We start from the raw sequence: 19,867 nt of genomic DNA on the forward strand, positions 1-19,867 counted from the left end.
TATGAGCATGTTCTTAACCGTTCACAACAGATCCCATCTCAGTCACAAACCTACCGCACATCATTGACAGAACCCAGAATAACCGTGAACTACATTTCCCAGACTTCCCTTAAAAAAAACAGTTTCTTTCTTGGACCTTTGTGCTTTCCGTACCCTCGTCACGGGATTGCTTATGATTGTTAGTCATGGGGAAGAAGTGTTCGCAGTAGTTGTTCAGTTAGCAGGTTTAATGTATGTATAATAATTGTCAAAGTGGACATGGCCAACATCGCGAAGAAAGTGTCATGGTCTGGCCGAGGCGATGATCGCGGAGAGAGTACGCCGCTGCTGAACGGAACCGAGGATGGGAAATACAACAGACAGGTACCAGACAGGCCATGTATACTACAAAAATGACATATATTGGACTCACATTCAATCTGGAATGTTTTGAATTCTGCTTATATAAATTACCGGCTTTGCTGATTAAATACCGCATGCTTTTTAAGCATGCAAAGGTAGTCGCAGACAGCATGATATTGTTAGGACACTTGCACTAACTTCATGTCATTTCACAGTGCTGAAACGAAAACAAAATATTTCTTAAACCTGTTGTTAGAGGGTAAACCCTTATGTTACTTGTAAACCCTTGCAAGGTTCATATGTCCTTGTATTTGCCTAATGACATGTGGTAGTGTTTTGCAACTCTGGATATTTGGATTTTTAACTTCCCATTTCTTTTAACTCTCTTATTTTGCTAACAAACTGCAAGCACCTGTGATCCTTTGACCTACACTGAATCGGTATATTTTTGTCAGGACCATAGCTAGAAATTCTGGGCCCCCTTACTGTATACTGCACTGGGCTTCATATGTTGTGGGGCCCCTCTTGGCATGTGTGCCCTTAGGGGAAAAAAAAAGGAAAAACTAAAATGTATAACTATAATATATATATATATATATAAGAGAGAGAGAGAGGATATTCTGGACAATGTCACAAAGTTAAAATATGGTCGTATTTTTTTGTATAGTTGATGTAGAATCTAAATGTAGATTAACGTAGACTCTTGATAAGTGTAATGTGTTTGGTTCATAGTTATCTGGGGGAGGTATGTTTCATATAGGCAGGCTGAGCACTGTGGACCTTGAGGAGGAAATCACACCTGAAGAGGTAAACTCTGTTTTCCATCAATTCATTTTTATTCATTTTAAAAAAGGAAACTTCAAAACAAATGACACCTCAATAGCCCTTTTTCCAGTCCAGAAGAGTGGCTTTACTGTTTTGACACAGCTGTAGTTTCAGTTTTATTTTCAAAGTGTTTGTGGTTTTTTCATGCTTTGCATGTTACGGTTGAACATGAGTCTGGGATAAATTTCTCCTAAAATCAACCATTCTTGCCAAGAGACTCAGGAAAAAGCATGATTTAATGTACTTGATTATTTGTGAGGACATGTTTCCGATGTGCTGGCAAGTCTGCTCATGGCTGCAAAGAGTTGATGTAGCTAAATAAAGTGTTGTGCTATTCTGATTGCATGAGCATAGAATGACTGTATATGCCCTTGATGAATGTCGGCCGTGCAACTCTAAGTTTTTTTTTTTCTTTCAATTCACACAGGACATTGTGAGAAGTCGACCGAAGGAAATCCCTCACAACGAAAAGCTGCTGTCCCTCAAATTTGAGGTAATTGAATCTAAATCTGACCTTCAGCTGCCCTCTTCTCTTTCAATTGAGTGTCTGTTAGGAATGCTTTGAAAAACCGGTAGGTTTTCTATAAGTGAGCTTAAAATGCAGCAAAAATGTAACATGTACACTTTAAGTAAAGTGTCTTTGAAGAGCTGTGATATAAAATGTCACACCTATGTTTTGTGTGTTTCAGAGTCTTGATTATGATAATAGCGAGAATCAGTTGTTCCTGGAGGAAGAGAGACGGATGAGTCACATGGTCAGTATAGCCACCAGAGATTTTCTTATAGAGGTGGAGATGTCAAACTCTGGGTCTGTGTCTTTGGAAAAAATTATAACGGTTAACTTGGATCATGTGCATCTTGTAAGCTGTTCATATAAAGGCGCTTTCTGAGTTTACAACCTTAATGGTTGATAGAGACTGAAATGAATGTGAAGTCCCAGACTGTCCCGAAATTGATTCAGTCTTAGGAGCATTTCACACTCTTTTTTTTATTTTTATTGTTGGTCTATGTACACACGCTGTATCAACTCGACCCCGAACACATTGATTTTTTTATTTGTCACACTATTTTCTTTATAATTAATATCACTAAATGAATGCATGGAACTAACAGCACATTTTCTCATGGTAATCCCCAAATATTGCTTAATCCAAAATGAATATGCCATGCAGTCATTTTGAAGTTTTGCAGAACGGCACTCACTGAAAAGCTATGTCCACTTAAAAGCAGAATAGACTCTGGTTACCTTGCTATGCAACAGGAAATTGTTATAGTCATTGCAGATTAACATGAAATGCTTATTTATCTGAACCATAGAGTTTCAGATGTCTGGAGATCAATCGATGGGTGATCTGTGGTCTGATTGGGTTCTTCACTGGTCTCATCGCATGCATGATAGACATTGCTGTGGAACGTCTTGCTGGGTACAAGTACTTTGCAGTCAAACAGAGTATCCTTTTTCTGTCAGTCATGTATTTTGCAATCATCTGATATGATCTGTTTCTCACGTGAAGTGTATTTGTATAAAAAAAAGTATATTCTTTAGATAATTAAAATAAGCCAATACACTGTAGTTCTTGAACAATTTGTCACAACATATTTTATTTAAATGCCATCAGTTTACGCTCATAAAATGGAAGTTGGTGTAATCCATTTCCTTTGGGACTACATGAATAGTTTGGTCATAACCGGATGCACTGCAATCCAGATCCATACAGATTTGAAATTCATCATTCTTTTTTTAATCTAATATAATCTCTCTGTGGTTTATTAAATTTAGTTCTCAACTAAATATAAAATATGATTATATATTTATTTTTGTATGCCAGGAAAAAGACTATTTATAGCAATGTTTAGTATAAAAACACATTTTATTCATATGCAGTTATAATATAGCTCAGTAATATTTTTAATACAATGCTAAAGTATAGTCTGATATGTGATATGGTGGTCCATGTATGCAGGATTAAATCCTTTTCTTTTTCTTTGAAGAAATGACTAAATTGCTAAATGAATTTATGTTTTTGTTTTTGCAGCAATCAATTTAAAATAAAAAAATATATATGAAAAGGCTTAATTTAATTGCATGGAAACGGGTTTCTCAGTTTAATGAAGTGTTGTGCATTATGTATTTCTTACTGCTTCAGAGTTTCTTTAACCAGATGTTCAGACATTGAGAAGTTCACAGAGTTCGGAGGCCTGTCCATCTCTCTTATACTGTGGGCAGTGCTGAACTCTGCTTTTGTGATGGTTGGCGCTATCGCTGTTGCTTTTATTGAGGCAAGTGTTTTCTTCCTGTCAGAATGATATTTGTGCGACTTCTGCTTCCCTTCTGTGCTTCAGAGTCACTTTAGAGAAATAACTCGGCTTTTTCAATACAATGTACGCAAGCAGAATTTGGCTGTGTTTTGGCTACAATGTTAATTCTATTTCTCAACTTATTCGATCAGATGGGGTTACTCTTTTTTTTTATTTTTTTTTTTACCCCAAATTTTTACTTTTTTTCTGAAAGAAATGAATACTCTTATACAGCAAGGACGCATTAAATTGCTCAAAAGTGACAGTGCGGAGACAGTACAAAAGATTTTTCCAATTAAATGCTGTTTTACTATTAATCAAAGAATCCTGGAAAAAAATGATTACAGTTTCCACACAATTATTAATAAGCAGCACAACTGTTTTCAGCATTGATAATAATAAGAAATGTTATTTATCAGCATATTAGAATGATTTCTGAAGGGTCATGTGACACTGAAGACTGGAATAATGATGCACATTTGTATACCATGTAGCATTTAGTAAGTGGTAAGATATTATTTTACTTTGAACATTGTTTAAAATTCAGTTTTCTTGTTTTTTTTCTTTTCTCAGCCCATTGCTGCAGGAAGTGGAATCCCTCAGATAAAATGCTACCTGAATGGAGTGAAGATCCCTCGTGTTGTTCGACTAAAGGTGATGTCTTGTATAGCTTAAGCTCCTCTGTAAGACAACAAAGCAACTTGATTTTTAGCTGAATAAAAAAGGTATAAAAATCCATTTTTTGTAAGAGATCTCTAACATTTTTCTTCTTCCACATCCACAGACTCTGGTGGTAAAGGTCTTTGGTGTGATCTGCTCAGTTGCTGGAGGTCTTGCCGTTGGAAAGGTACAATAGAAAATCAGTCAGTTGAGTTTAATGGGACTTTACTTTGAGGTTAACAGACACAACATCTGCTCTTCTCTCACAGGAAGGGCCCATGATTCACTCAGGAGCAGTGGTGGCTGCAGGAGTATCTCAAGGCAGAAGCACTTCACTGAAAAAAGATTTTAAGGTCAGTTTTCTGTACTATTAGGTCTGCTTGAATCTTACAGTGAACATGGAGCCTCACTGCAAGTTTCTGTTCCCACAGATGTTTGAGTATTTCCGCCGGGACACAGAGAAGAGAGACTTTGTCTCTGCAGGAGCAGCGGCTGGAGTCTCTGCTGCTTTTGGAGCCCCTGTTGGTGAGACATGCAGAAAATCATTTAAAATATCTACTTTTTTTTTTTTTTTTTTTTTTTTTTAATTCAGATAGAAGCAAGTTATGCAAAGTTGTTAAAGTGCCCCTATTATGGTATTTGAAAGGTTCCTAATTCTGTTTTGGAGGTCTCCTACAACAGGTTTACATGCATCAAAGGTAAAAAAACACTTTAATTTTCTCATAATATACATTGCACATCACCACATTTTTCAATGATTCTCAAACGACTCGTCGTCTCTCTAAATCCCTCCTTTCCGACAGCCTGCTCTGATTGGCCAGATGGCCCAGTCTGTTGTGATTGGTCTACTGCTTACAGCTCTGGAGGCTTCCTAAAACTCAGCAATTGTACACACTGTAATGACAGTAATGGCGTTGATTTATTGCGAACATGTGGGAACTGTATCATTAACTGTATCAGTAACAGTGCATACATTAGTTTGACTGATGTAACATTAAAATTTGTAAAACAAATCTTGCTCCATCATTTATCATTACTCTGAGTTGTAAGAACGACAGACAATCAGCATTTATTGACACAATTTTAGGTAATAGTGGGCCACAGCTGATTTACAGCAGTGTTTCAGTAAGACAGTAATAACATGAGTTAGCCAGTTAGCCGGAGACCTACACAATATAGCTAAAAAATAAAACTATGTATTTTGAACACTCGGTATAAAATACATCAATAATTAATTACACTTACAGTTTGTGATTCTGAGGAGCAAGTTGGTTCAAATAAAGCAGGTACTGTCCCATCTTTAACCACTGATTCTTCACACCCTCATACTTTGGAAGTGAAAATAAGCCAAATTTACTTTCACAGCGCAGCGCACAGCATCTTGTCGACATGTTATCCACACGAACGAGCTACAGCGTTTGAGAGGGGTTAAATTTTTCGTGGGATGTCCACGCAGATTGTAGGTGGTCATTATGCAAATGTATTAACGTGTGACGTGTGAACTTCGCGGAAGTGGGATTCGAATTACAAATGACTGGTTTAAGCGGTTCAGAGTCGACTTTTTCTTTTGAGAGACAATAACTTTATGAGGCACTTTCAGTTTTACAACTTTGCAGTCTGTTTACATTCACATACAGGTACATTACACACTGCATGAAAGGTAATTTTCAAAAATCCATAATAGGGGCACTTTAAAGCATATTAAAATACGTGATATACTCAAGAGTTGTAGCTGTAAGTGAAAATACATCATTTGTTTCTCTGAATAAATGCTCTTAAACTGCCCTGGAATGAATCTAGCATCAGATTGTTCAGGATCATTGTGTTTTTGGGCACAGGTGGGGTTCTGTTCAGTTTAGAGGAAGGCGCATCTTTCTGGAACCAAATGTTGACTTGGAGAATTGTAAGTGATTTTGAAAAAGAGCTTGGGTCCTCATTAAAGAGCAATGTCTGTTTTACTCAGTTTCAAGGTCAACTGCTTGAACTTCTCATCTTGCTTTGTTTCTGATCTAGTTCTTTGCTTCGATGGTCTCCAGCTTCACACTGAACTTTTTCCTGAGTATTTACCATGAGAAGCCTGGAGACCTCTCCAGCCCTGGTCTCATTAACTTTGGCAGATTTGACACTGATGTAAGTCCTGTATATTTCTCTCTGTTACTCTGACAGGTTTTTTTTTAGCTGCCAGTTTTAAGTTTTTCACAGCACTGAGATTTGAAAGGAAAATCAGTTTAAGTGTAATTGACTCTTAAAGCTTTCCAAAATATCAGAAGAAAAAAGAAAAAAAACATCTGAATTTTCTAGTGTAGCTGTATTAGTCATGACTTTCCTGAACTATATTTAATGTGAGTGTGTTTTCTTTTTTTTTTTTTTTTTTTTTTTTTAGAGTCTACAATATAATTTATATGAAATTCCTCTCTTCATTATCATGGGAGCTTTAGGTGAGGGGAACGTCACTTTGTCTGTGCATAAAACTCCTTAATAAATTTGTTTACAAAATAAAAATGAGTGGATGTAGCTTTTGAATGAATTTTCTGTTTTTCTTTCATTTTCCAGGAGGGATACTTGGGGCATTGTTCAATTTACTCAATAACTGGCTAACAATTTTCAGAATAAGGTAGGATCGCAAGCTATTGAATATGGAAGGTTATGGGTAATATGTATTGCATTAATTTAGGAAAAACATTTTTGAAGATCAAATTTTGTATAATCGTTGTAAAAAGTATAACTATTAATGGTGCCACAATGTATGTAGTCCTTATATTGGCCATTTTAAGTCATTTTTGCAGCAACTTGACAATAGGTGTGAGATTCTGCTAAATGGATGGTAGGTTTTGTCATTGAATTGTAAGTAATTATGTATCATTGAGCAGAAGCAGTTGGGATGTGTATGACGACTTTTACAGTACGTATCTATCGTTTGTCACGTGCCCAACAATTTTCCGGGTTACGCCCTCATGTCAAATTGAGGCCAACAAGTAAAGGAAGAGACTTTCCAAACTTGTAAGGAGTTTAATATAGTCTGAGAATGACTGAAAACACAAATTAACTGTTAAAAAACATAATGTTAAGTAATATTGGATAATATTGGATTTAACAAACCTTTTATTTTCAAATTAGTCAGCTTTATTATTTACACTGCCATTCAAACGCTTGGGTCAGTAAAATCAGTCCTTTTTTTTTTTTTAAACTTTAAAACTTTTATTCAGCAGGGATGCATTTAATTTAATCAAAAGTGACAGTGAAATTCCAAAAGTTTTTTTTTTTTTTTTTTTGTACAAATTCTTTTGAACTTTCCATCCATCCATCGCCTTTGAGATTTTAACAGGATGTGTTATGTCTCAGGTACATTCATCGGCCGTGCCTGCAGGTAATGGAGGCTATGCTGGTTGCGGCGGTGACCGCTACAGTTTCTTTTGCTATGATCTATTTCTCCAATGACTGCAAGCCATTGGGACAGGACCACACTGAGGAATATCCTCTGCAGGTGTTTATACACTTACTGGGCTTTCAAGATGTTTTCTTAAATGATAAAATGCTTAGTTGAACTGATCCTAGATCAGAATGTTATCTGAAATGCCAAACAGAAACAATTTGTTATACTGTTCATTTACAGCTCTTCTGTGCTGATGGTGAATATAATTCCATGGCCACTGCCTTCTTCAACACACCTGAGCGGAGTGTAAGGAGTCTGTTCCACAACCCTCCAGGTGTGTCTCTGTGTGGGTGTGGTTGGGTGTGGACGGGCTTGAGAATGTGTACGGACATCTTATCAGACTTGAATTCAAAACATCAAGCCTGATGGTCGTTGCAACATTTCTTGAATTATGTGGTGTGTCTGCATGGTTTTTTTGGGAATGTGTGTGTTTGCATGTCTGCCAAGGTTTTAAGCAGATTTAGAGTTACAAGCTGGAAGCAGGCCAGCTAACAGGCAGCTAAAATCTTCCTACGCTCTGGAGAGAAGCCATTTTTGATTGCTTTTCCAGAGTGCTGCAAGTGCACAATAGTCAGTACGCAGCCACTAAACTAAACAAGCAAAATCACAACTTACCTATTAGCAAGGCTGGTAATGTTTCAAAATGTAATGTGATTATATTGTTTGCTAACATAAAAATGTTAATGATATGGTTTTAATATTACTTCATTGGTAGTAGCATTATGCTGCCCCCTAGAGCTGGAGAGCTTAAAAGTATGCTAAAGAGAACAATTTATTTTTTTATTTTTTTATTGTACAAAATTCAAGTACCAACATTTATGGCATACTTCAATAAGCATACATATGTATTCTGTGCTGATACAGCATTTTCAAAAAAAGAGGGGGGAAATAAATAAATAAATAAAATAAAATACATAAAATGAAAGGGTCTTATTCTAGTAACATAAACAAGTTCAGCGCAGAAAAAAGTTTCAGGGCATTTCTGTCCGTCATACATTGAAGAGATTTTGCAAATAGCTTCAAATCATTCTTCCATCTGTTGAAATGGGGTTTAATTTTTAAATATTTACACCTGTGGATAAAATGTTTGCCTAAAACAATCAGATTGTTTATCAAAAATTCTAGGTTCTTATCATTTATAAATGCTAAAGAGAACAAATGCTCAGCCTACTACAGATCACGCAGGGTTGTGCATAGATGTCATTTACATTTAAAGGGAAGTGTTTCAACCAAAAATGAAAATTCTGTCATTAATTACTCACCCTCATTTCGTTCCACACCCGCAAGACCTTTGTTCATCTTCAGAACACAAATTAAGATGAAATGCGATGGCTCAGTGAGGCCTGCATTGCCAGCAAGATCATTTCCTTTTTCAAATGCCCAGAAAGCTACTAAAAACATTTTTAAAACAGTTCATGTGACTACAGTGGTTCAACCTTAATATTATAAAGTGACGAGAATACTTTTTGTGCGCCAAAAATAACAAAATAGCAACTTTATTCAACAATATCTAGTGATGGGCGATTTCAAAACAATGCTTTATGAAGCTTCGAAGCTTTACGAATCTTTTGTTTCGATTCAGTGGTTCGGAGCATGTATCAAACTGCCAAAGTCACGTGAACTATTGAAATTGCGAAACACTTATGACTTAACAAAGCCTCGTTTACTGAAATCACGTGATTTTGGCGCTCCGAACCACTGATTCGAAACAAAGGTTCGCAAAGCTTCGAAGCTTCATGAAGCAGTGTTTTGAAATCGCCCATCACTAGATATTGTTGAATAAAGTTATTTTGTTTTTTTGGCACACAAAAAGTATTCTCGTCGCTTCATAACATTAAGGTTGAACCACTGTAGTCACATGAACTATTTTAAATATGTCTTTAGTAGCTTTCTGGGCATTGAAAAAGGAAATTATTTCGCTGGCAATGCAGGCCTCACTGAGCCATCGGATTTCATCAAAAATATCTTAATTTGTGTTCTGAAGATGAAAGAAGGTCTTCCAGGTGTAGAACGACATGAGGGTGAGTAATTAATGACAGAATTTTCATTTTTGGGTGAACTAACCCTTTAAAGCATTTAGAAGATTCTCTCATCCAGAGTGATGTACCAACAGTGTTTTAGCTTAACAAATGAGACCGTTGTGATCAACAGATTGCAAGCATGCCATTTAAAACAATATATGCTAGGACAGGTATGGTACTGTGCTAGACTAACTGGCACTAGTCACAGCACTTGCATATTGTTGCCCTATTGTTAGTTTGATTGCTTCTATTGTTCTCCTCATTTGTAAGTCGCTTTAGATAAAAGCATCTGCTAAATGATTAAATGTAAATTTTACTGGGAATATCTCTTTCTCAGGAACTTACAACCCTGTGACTTTGGGAGTCTTCGCTCTGGCCTATTTCCTCCTAGCTGTCTGGACGTATGGTCTGACCGTGTCAGCAGGAGTTTTCATCCCCTCTCTGCTCATTGGAGCAGCCTGGGGGCGACTCTTTGGGATCCTTATGTCTGTCATCGCTCGCAGCTCATCAGTAAGTACAGCTTTACCCTTTTTTAATTATAGCTACATTTTAATTCATCTTAAACCACAAATTATATGAGAAAAATATAGCTAAAATGTGAAGAAAGATTAGCTGTATTGTGTTGTTGACATTTTCTAAACTGATAGATTTCGGCGAATCCTGGAAAATATGCTCTGATAGGTGCTGCGGCCCAGCTTGGTGAGTTATCGATGTTTTAGCTTCATGTTAATTTCAGCTAGACATTCTTTAAGGAAATGCAGCAGGAATGCAGTCTCGTGGTTTATAATAGTGCTCCGAACAGCATTTCTGTGAAATAAGTAAGTGTCGTCAATAACAGATAAGGCTGTTTTGTTGTGTTAATCTGACAGGTGGCATTGTCAGAATGACCCTCAGTCTCACGGTAATCCTGGTAGAAGCCACAGGGAACGTGACCTATGGCTTTCCCATCATGCTTGTGCTGATGACTGCCAAAATTGTGGGGGATTACTTTGTAGAGGTGAGAAGCAAAATATCTAGCATGGTTGTTTTTGTCTCCTGTGAACTGGTGATTTGTCTTTCCAGTATTTTTTTTTTTTTTTTTTTTAAGGGTGTCACAAAGCATTAGTCATGCATGCATGTCATTTTTGTTTTGTGCTATTAGAGCATGAAGCACTTGTGTGCTTTTGTCTGACTGGTTTTTGTTGTTTATAGGGCCTGTATGACATCCATATTAAGCTGCAGAGTGTTCCTTTCCTCCACTGGGAGGCTCCTGCTACTTCTCATTGGCTGACGGCCAGGTAACCACACCCTTCAGCTTTACTTGTCATATGATGCTTTATCTTCACTGATGCACACTATACTGACACTCAGTTCTAGGTAATTCATACATCTATGCAATATTAAGGCCAAAGTAATCTTCAGTTTTTACGCATACACGAGGGTCCGCATACAGTATGTGTGGCGCAAATTTCATCACCAGAATAAACACACTCCGCACAATTTTTGTAACCGCACATGCACATTGGATTTGTTTTGTTTCATAGTAAAAAATTAAACTAAAGAACAACAGAGGTCCACATAGGTTGTTTGCACATGACATCACGGGGTGGTGCGAAATGCAGATGGAGGGCAGGAAGTGATTTTTCTAAGCACTATAAAATGCCTATGTTTTGCGTTGTTTATTGTTGCTCTAATTTATCAAACCGAGAAACCACAAGGAGCTTTTATCGTGTACCAAAAGTAATCCTGCGTCTGCGGACGGGAACTAACTAAAAAATAAATGGATAAACTTACTAAAAAAAAAATATGTATAACGAACAGATTAATACTTTAGATAGAAACTAATAAGATAAGAAGTATACACTTTAACCAAGTGCACATACATTTTTCTGGTAACATCTGTATTTGTGAGGTTTGCGGCATTAAATGTTTAATAGATATTCAAAGACCTTACATTTCAATTATTAGACAGAACTGTTAAACAAAGACCGTAAACTAATGAAGATGAAGAATGGGCGCTTCTGTGCTTCTGAGCTCAGCGCTGTCAAAATAAAAGTCCTGTTTCTGACTCTTATCAGTCAAACAGGAAAAACTTATCAGCTGATGCGATAACAAAAAAATGTCAAATATCTTCTGAAATATCATCCTTGGTAATATATCGGTCAGCTACTAGTCTAGTACAGTGTTGTTATAATTAACAAAAACTATAAAAATTGTTTTCATTAATTGAAATAAAGCTGAAATAAAGTAAAATTTAATATGAAGAGCTTAAACGAAAAGTTGAAATGTTGCTTTGGCAACTAACTAAAAATTAAAATAAGTTACTAAAATAGTTGAAGTACTAAAATAACTAAAAATAAAACTAATAAATGTATAAATAAATCTGAATAGAATACTTTTAAAAAATGATAAAATTGATAAAAGCACATAACATATTGACTCAAACTTAATGTAAAAATAAAATTAATACATACTACAATATTATATAAATAATACTCTAATAACAGTGGTGCAGTGTCATATAGTGAATGTCTTCTTCACAGGGAGGTCATGAGCTCTCCAGTCACCTGCTTTAACAGAGTGGAGAAGGTCGGAACGATTGTGGACGTTCTTAGCAACACATCCACCAATCACAATGGCTTCCCAGTGGTCACCCACACTACTGTGCACGATGAGGTGACATAACCATGACAACATGACATCACATCCTGTTAATCCTAGTATATTCCAGTTTAAACAAAGACTAAAAGTTACCTGTCTTCTTCCTGCAGCCGGGCAAAATCTGTGGACTTATTCTCCGCTCTCAGCTTATTGTTCTTCTCAAGCATAAGGTGTGGACAATTTTGATTATGATAACTTTAGTTGGACAATTTTGATCTTTATTTTTTAGGCAATACTGTTACTATGGCAAATTCTAATAGTTCAGCCCTCTGTCTGTGTTTCAGGTGTTTGTGGAGAGGGCGTCTTCACGTCTCATCCAAAGGAAGCTACAGCTGAAGGACTTCAGAGATGCATATCCACGTTTCCCCCCTATCCAGTCCATCCACGTCTCTCAGGACGAGAGGGAATGCATGATGGACCTCACTGAGTTCATGAACCCGACCCCTTATACTGTGCCTCAGGTCAGTAATGTACATTGTAGCATATACAGACTGAGACTGTCTGACTTGCATGTAAAGCAGTCAATCATAGTTTTAATAGGGGAAATAAATAAATAAATTGAGGCTAAGACTGGAACCTCTCCAGTTTCCGGCTTATTCATACATGGAATTAGGCTGTTTCCAAGCTTTAACCAGAATGCCACTGTCACACCCTGTCCGCTTGTTAAGTCGTGACGTAAGGAACGCCGTTTCTGGGTCCAAGCCCCGGCTCGTTTCACTTGAGAATCCCATCTCTACGGCCGTTTATGAGCGCTATTTATTCATATTAAACATTTAACATTTTAAAAAGTTAAACATTTTAAATACTTACAGTCTACACAACAGTCTCCATGCTCAATGTCACAGACATTAATATATTACTGATTTATAAGATGAATCACTGTCTGGCCATCTGGGATTTTGGTATGGAGATAAAGGTTATATGATTATAATTTTTTGGTAGTATTACACCACATCGTGTGTATATTAGCACCGTTTGTTGTTTTTCTTGTGGTATGAGATAGAGCGTTTGGACCCGGAAGCGCTGCCGCGTGACGTCAGACTCAACAACCGAATTGAAATGCAAGAAATGCCACCAGGAAGTGTATTTTAGTTGTCATGACTATGTGGTTTAATCATGTGCAGTATTAACTGTTGTTTTTCATATTTGTTTTCAGGAGACTTCACTCCCTCGTGTGTTTAAATTGTTTCGGGCGCTGGGACTGAGACATCTGGTGGTGGTTGATAATGAGAACAGGGTGAGTGTATCCACCTATGTTTTACTGTGGTTCAGTTACTATTTTTAACTTGCAGCTAATCTTTAGGAATGCACAACATTTTGGTACTTTATTAGTAGTATTAATCAGTTATTGGCTGATATTAGTATTTTTAGCATTTATTAGTATCAGTTGATATTAGAAATTTAATTTTGCATGTTAGTTTCCTTTAGTTTTACATTTAGATTACCTTTCTATCATCTAATGCTAACTTAAAGTTAATATTTAAAAACACTAATTATTTAATAAAACTGTTACATGTAATCTTTAGCAAATCTCAAAATAATTTTTTTTTTTTATAGTGTACATTTATAATAGTGGGATTCCTAAATTCACTTGTAGCATTTAAATGATTATAGTTATTTATTTAAATATTTATTATTAATAAATTATTTACATATTTTAATTTCATTTATTTATTTATTTTTTGTCTGGTCTTTTTTCATTTGATTTATTTTAATTTATTATAGAGGAAATAGTTTAGAACTATTTATCTGCAAAATTCAGAATTGTTAAGGGTCTTATAATTCCCTCTGCTTTGGATGTGAAGGTTGTGGGGCTGGTAACCAGGAAGGATCTTGCACGCTACCACATGGGTAAAGATGGCCTGGAGGAGCTTCACCTGGCTCAAATGTGATTGGTCCACAAGTTCATCCTGGACCCTGCCTTCAGAGCACCAGCTTTGGACCGTAATAACTCAGGGGCTGGTCAGAGTCAAAGATGCCAAACACAAACCCGCAACATGCACAATTTGTCCGACATTCAGTATTTTAAGGGCTCGATTATTTGAAGAATACATTTTTGCTCCTTTATCACAAAGTCAGTTATGCGTTGATTTTTGCCTGTGGAAATACAGGGAATGAGCACATTATGTTAGTACGTAATGTTAGTTTTGCACTATGTGACTATTTATTACATTTATAATATTTTAGAGTAGATAAGCTTTTCGGGAGCCCTAACTCTCCAAAAGCATCATTTTGTGTCACCTTACATGTTTGTCATGGCTAGTTACCATTTGAGACATGTACATCAATGTTTATTGTCATGCCAATGATAATTTATATCGACATGACAATGTATGCATTTTTTCTTTTTCAACAAGGATTTGTTTTTGCAGTCACAACAATTCCTACACAATATAAATTGTGAATACTTACTTGCTAATGCTTAAAGATAGTTCTAGTAAAATGTTGTTAGCTCAAAGTAAGATATTCAGATATTCATTATGAATGTGCAGGACATTTCAAGCAAGTTTCCTGATATGGAGTAAAATCTTAAGATTTCTCCCCATTTGTAGCATTAAGAAACCTAATGGTGGTACCTTTATGTGCACTTAATACAGACTACGACATATATTGTTACAGTTACTATGGTTCATTACGTTTTTGTTTACTTAAAGTTGTTTAGGATTTTTAAATGTTTCTGTCTTGATTTATCAATTTAATAATATCAAATATTTTAGGGTAGATCTGGCCCTAAAATTAAATACATAAATCCTATTTTTCACGTAGCAAGATTTGTTATGAGTTTAATACTAGCTAGTGATTTTATGTAGTACATTTCCTGAGGGGAGTTTGCCTACAGAATGTGAATTTTCTGCCGTGAGCTGCATTTGTTTTCTGTGAAAATCTATACTTTAAAATGAACATATAAATCACAGTATTGAGCAGTGAAAGATTATACTAAAATAATTGCCAAGAACTGATTGCAAGAAACTGTCTTTAACTGAACATCAGATGAAGCGTATAAACATGACATCTTGATGTCTTTGTGCTAAAAAATTTGACTTGTAGGCTGTACTGTACGCTTCAATGTTTAAAGCCAATTTTTTTTGTTTTTATTGATCAATGATCTTTTGCTCTGCTGATCTCTACTTTTATATGGGTGTTGATTTGAAGTAAAAAAAAAAAAAAAAAAAAGTTTATTTTATAACCATTTGAACAACTTTGTGAACTAATAAAGCTATGAATCAACAAATGAATTCCTCATGCCTCTTCAGTAATTTTCTCAGATGATCATGGCTGATTTGGATTTAAAAAAAATTTTTCTTAATTCCGTCAGCTTTTATGAATTACACTAGCATATAGATGGCTTTAAAGCTAATTAACATGGATTAAATAAACTATTTTGCATGTGCAACTGATGTTCTATTTTAAGGAAACTCAGCCCATTACTAAGGCAACAACACTACATGACTAAGCAGTATGTTATTTTTCAGCTTTTACTTGGCATAATCATCCCTGATACTACACTGACACATTGTTGTGAGGTGTCTAAAAAATGGTGTAAGGTGTGGACATGTGCAAAATGGAATTCTATGAGTAATGCTGCAAGGATCTGATTTACGTTTTCATGTATGAATCCCGTGTTGATTCGCCCTGTTTATTATAATCACTGCTGTCATGTGCAGCTAAATCCACACAGTGATCTCTCTGAGCCTAGTGCTTCTCAGGAGAAAGGGCTAATGTAATTACATCATATCTGGATTAAAATTAAATAATTTACATAATTTATACTTGTGTAAGTTTATCTGAATGTTGCTGAATCATGAGTGAGTGAGGTCATCTGGGCAGTGTGTTTAACAGCAGTAAATTTTAACCATCCATAGACAATTTTAATTTGATCATGCTCCATTAAAAACAAACATAATTCAGCATAGAGCATTAAATGTGTCCATGTGCAGTGCGGGTGCCTGAGGGTTAAGTTCAGTGTGTCCTAATCCATTTAGAGCAAGTCTAAATCTCCTTTTCTTAATCCTCTCAAATCAATAGCTGCCAAAATACATCTGTCTGGCATCAACTGCTAGAGCATTTGGTCAACTTACACTTTTTACTCCCCCCTATTTATCTTAAATTAGGGTAACCTTTATTAGCTTATTTTTATTCAGTGACTTTCAGTTGGTATAGGCTATATATAATCATTTCTGTCACTAATTTTCTCAATCGGATGATTCTTGTCTTAGCAACACAAATACCCAGGTAACAAAAACATATTCTAATAAAGCAAAAAGCCCCAAGAAGCCGTGGTTTACAGTGAATTTATAACAGCTAAGGGGCGTTGTTACTCCCTTAGCTGTTATAAATTCACTGTAAACCATGGCTTCACGGGGCTTATTGCTTTTATTAAATGGTTACCACACAATACAAATATTAAAGCCAAAAAATATGTATCAATGCACCTTTCATGAAGTAAAATCATTAAAGGCTTCCTTCCGCTGGAAAAAATAGTCCCTGACAGTGAACAGCAACAGAAGATACATTTATTACGCCATTAGATGGCGGCAAAGATTGTCTTTATGAGCAAGTTACTCAGTCGCAAAGACTTTTATATTGAAACGTGTTGTGAACACGGAACAAGACGCAAATGCTTTGACTAGCTGTCAGTGTCAGCGGGGCACGGGGAAACCTATTATATGTTAAAAGGACAAGATCGCAGCGGACATTCAAACGGATTTTTTATTATGAACTGGACTGACCTGAAGGAAAATGCTAAATTCGAATGCAGGTAATACACTCGGTCACTCAATATCTCTCTTACAATACTCTTCTACATAAAATGCAGTAAGCTTCAATTAACAAAATCAATAGAGAACAAACATATGTTTACGTTGCTAAGAGTGGTTGCTAAGACAGACGCAGCAACACACACATACAGTGGCGCAGCGATACTCATGTAATGCGGTCAGCTGTATGTTTTCGGGAATTTTACAACGGCTTCGAACGCAGCTCAACCAATCAGAATCAAGGGCTGGAACTATCCGTTTTATAAAAAGGTTTTGCTAACTTTTTTATGAAAACTTTATTTCTGAATGTACATTTCGAAACAAGCAGTAACATTTAAAAATGCCAAACAAAAGTCCAACTAAAACGGAAAAAAAAAAAAAAACGTTCCATGAAGATAATAATATTATTCCTAAATAATATTTTTGTGCTAACGTTTTGAGGACATTATTAATAAACATTACTGGATTTTTTTTCATAACTTTGTAAATGTTTTTAAACAACTCACTGACGATTTGTATTGATAGATCTGTGGTAGGCGTATGTAAATCTACAAGAACGTGTTACATTATTACACTATATATAGGCCTAGGCTTCTTTTGATATACAAACGGTCATAGTGCTATGGTTACCTCATAAATTTAGCGCAAATTATCTAGCATTCGTGGTTAGCCTACTAAAACGTTTGAAAACGCCGTTAAACATAAACATAGCCTATGCCTATATGTAAAAAAAAAAAAAAAAAACACTTTTATGATTCTAACCTTTTGTGTTGACTTCCTTTTGTTAAAATTGATAACGAGCTCGTCAGTCTTTGAGTTGTAATGCATATCAAATGTAATTTAGTACTGATTATGTTTTACACTGTTAATCCTTATGAAGAAGTCATTTAGAAAAATGAGAAAAGAGACTATAAATGAATTTGAAGAAAGCAATTTGACGGCAGAGGAGTTCTTGTGAACTGCTATTCATTAACAAGGTCAATAGGAGTCATACGATTTTTTGCAGCAATGAATTTCCATGCTTAATTTCCACATTTCTTGTTCATGCTTCAAATAGTACTTCAGTCAGATAGTCTACACCAAATCTTTATTTTAACAATACAGATTCAGTTTTTTTTTAATTAAGCCAAACATGAGAACTAAATTTGCTACATTAGAAGTCTAAGGCATCAACACCACACGACAGAAGAAGTGATGTGAACAGCTAATAAGGCTTCTCCTCTCAGATTGCATCTACTAAAAAAAAAAGAAAGAAAAAAAGGCCAAAATATAGAACTAGCACAAATAAAAACAATAACTTGGCAGGTGGTGCCACAGAGTGTACCACTGTATGGAATTTGGGCTAGTGCAGTAGAAAATAAACTTTGATTGAAATCAAATTCCACATTATTTCTTCTACCAAAAGGCCTTTCACCTTTATATCATCCTATAAAACGTCATAAACCTAATTCCTCCTGCATCTGAATAGCCACTATATTAAATGTATTAAGTGCATTCATAGGCTGGTGAGTTGGTGTCTGTACAACTCAGCTGTTTGCAACAGAGTATAATAAAGGCAATGGAGCAAGTGTCCGTTTGCAGCATCCCTCATTTGGGATCTAGAGGTGGAGTCTAGTCAACTAAACAAGTCCAGGTGACACATCTTCCTGTAGTCCGTCTCAAATAATACCATACTGGGCGAGCTCGTGCAACTCCAGATGGCTAAACGCTTCCCATGGACACACCACAGTGATGTCTGTGCATGAAAGAAGTTGGCAGATGAAGCACAGTGATGAGCCAGACAGTGAGAAAAAAAAAATCTGTTTGCAAGAGTAATGGGTTTAGCATAACGCAACACAGTAATTTGAACACTACAAAAGCTACGTTCCAAGGGCTGTACTCACCAGTGCCAAGACCCTCCATTCCTGGGATCTCATCTCCAAATCTAATGAAAAGAGAGAAGAAATTGATCACAAAATGAAGTGTATTTCCTAATAGATCAAGTAGATTTAAATGTTGTCTACTCACCCTTTGACTCCCTTCTTGGGAGGTTTACTTTTGAATTGTCTTGTCATTCTCTGTTTGAATTTAGGGGGTCCTCTTCTGGGTGTTGTTGGTCCTACTCTTTTTGGGCTTATGGGTGAGTCACTGAGACTGTCGCAGCTATTTCCCGAGCTCATCTCGTACACCGTCTGCGTTTCCAAAAAATCAGGCTCTTATGTGGGCTCTAGTGTTTGTAGATGTCTTCTCGGTCAGTGTCAGTCTCTCTCTTTGTGGTCGAGGAAAGTCGGCTTAAATACACTCAGACTGGTCTGTGTTTGCGTCAATGGGTCAACAGCAAAGCCTGACAGATTGCCGCAGTCACACAGCAGCAATCTGTTCCAGGTTAACTCAGGCAAATGTCTGGGATTAGTCCTTGGATTGTGAAAACACAAACTGGCCTTCATTGAGAAATCTTTCTGAATGGTCAGCTCACACCTGGAGAGTCTGACATGGGTTATGGTGAACATGTGTTTCATTCATGGCATATGTAGAGGAAATGAATGACAACAAGATCTTATGCATACTTAAAGAATTCAAGCATGTCAACAACTTTGATAATGACATTACCTAAAATGGCTATATAAGCTATATAAGCAAGAAAGATGTGTTTCAAAGAATTTTCTACATTTTTGCAAAGTGAGTTGGCATATACAGTGATTTTACTTTTAATTTTAATTTTACACATTTCTCTTATGTTAAAGAACTTTCATATATCTGCGAACACCATCATTCGTTGACTTTCCTCAGGAAATAATGAAGAAAGTTGAGAATAAACAATGACTTTTATTATGTTAAAAGTAGCATAAGTAGAACAATGACACTGAAATCTTAAAAAATCTGTTTTTAACTTCATCTCATGAAATTAAAAA

The 19,867-nt window shown here is 36.0% G+C and overlaps 1 protein-coding gene and 1 long non-coding RNA gene across 3 annotated transcripts; one reads left to right on the plus strand and one right to left on the minus strand.

The window, feature by feature from the left end:
• Positions 1–133: 133 nt before the first annotated feature.
• Positions 134–15,455, plus strand: clcn7 (chloride channel 7). 2 transcript variants are annotated; one of them, XM_051886607.1, is made up of 25 exons: positions 134–363; positions 1,075–1,149; positions 1,595–1,660; positions 1,857–1,922; positions 2,485–2,617; positions 3,338–3,447; positions 4,039–4,119; positions 4,250–4,312; positions 4,395–4,478; positions 4,557–4,650; positions 5,964–6,028; positions 6,139–6,255; positions 6,509–6,563; positions 6,679–6,739; positions 7,468–7,609; positions 7,739–7,832; positions 9,917–10,089; positions 10,227–10,278; positions 10,449–10,576; positions 10,771–10,856; positions 12,102–12,234; positions 12,330–12,389; positions 12,504–12,680; positions 13,376–13,456; positions 14,025–15,455. In XM_051886607.1, the coding sequence occupies exons 1-25, from the start codon at positions 259–261 to the stop codon at positions 14,109–14,111; spliced, it is 2,388 nt and encodes a 795-aa protein (XP_051742567.1). In that variant the 5' UTR covers positions 134–258; the 3' UTR covers positions 14,112–15,455. The 2 variants fall into 2 exon arrangements, with proteins under 2 accessions (XP_051742567.1, XP_051742568.1); XM_051886608.1 differs by lacking the exon at positions 1,075–1,149.
• Positions 15,456–17,341: 1,886 nt separating this feature from the next.
• LOC127508557 (uncharacterized) lies at positions 17,342–19,286 on the minus strand. The gene is made up of 3 exons (XR_007928834.1): positions 18,984–19,286; positions 18,860–18,900; positions 17,342–18,711 (listed from the first exon to the last, which is right to left on the minus strand). It is a non-coding gene; the product is annotated as an uncharacterized LOC127508557 (long non-coding RNA).
• Positions 19,287–19,867: the final 581 nt, after the last annotated feature.

This window comes from Ctenopharyngodon idella, chromosome 3 (assembly GCF_019924925.1).
Source record: "Ctenopharyngodon idella isolate HZGC_01 chromosome 3, HZGC01, whole genome shotgun sequence".
NCBI lineage: Eukaryota > Metazoa > Chordata > Actinopteri > Cypriniformes > Xenocyprididae > Ctenopharyngodon > Ctenopharyngodon idella.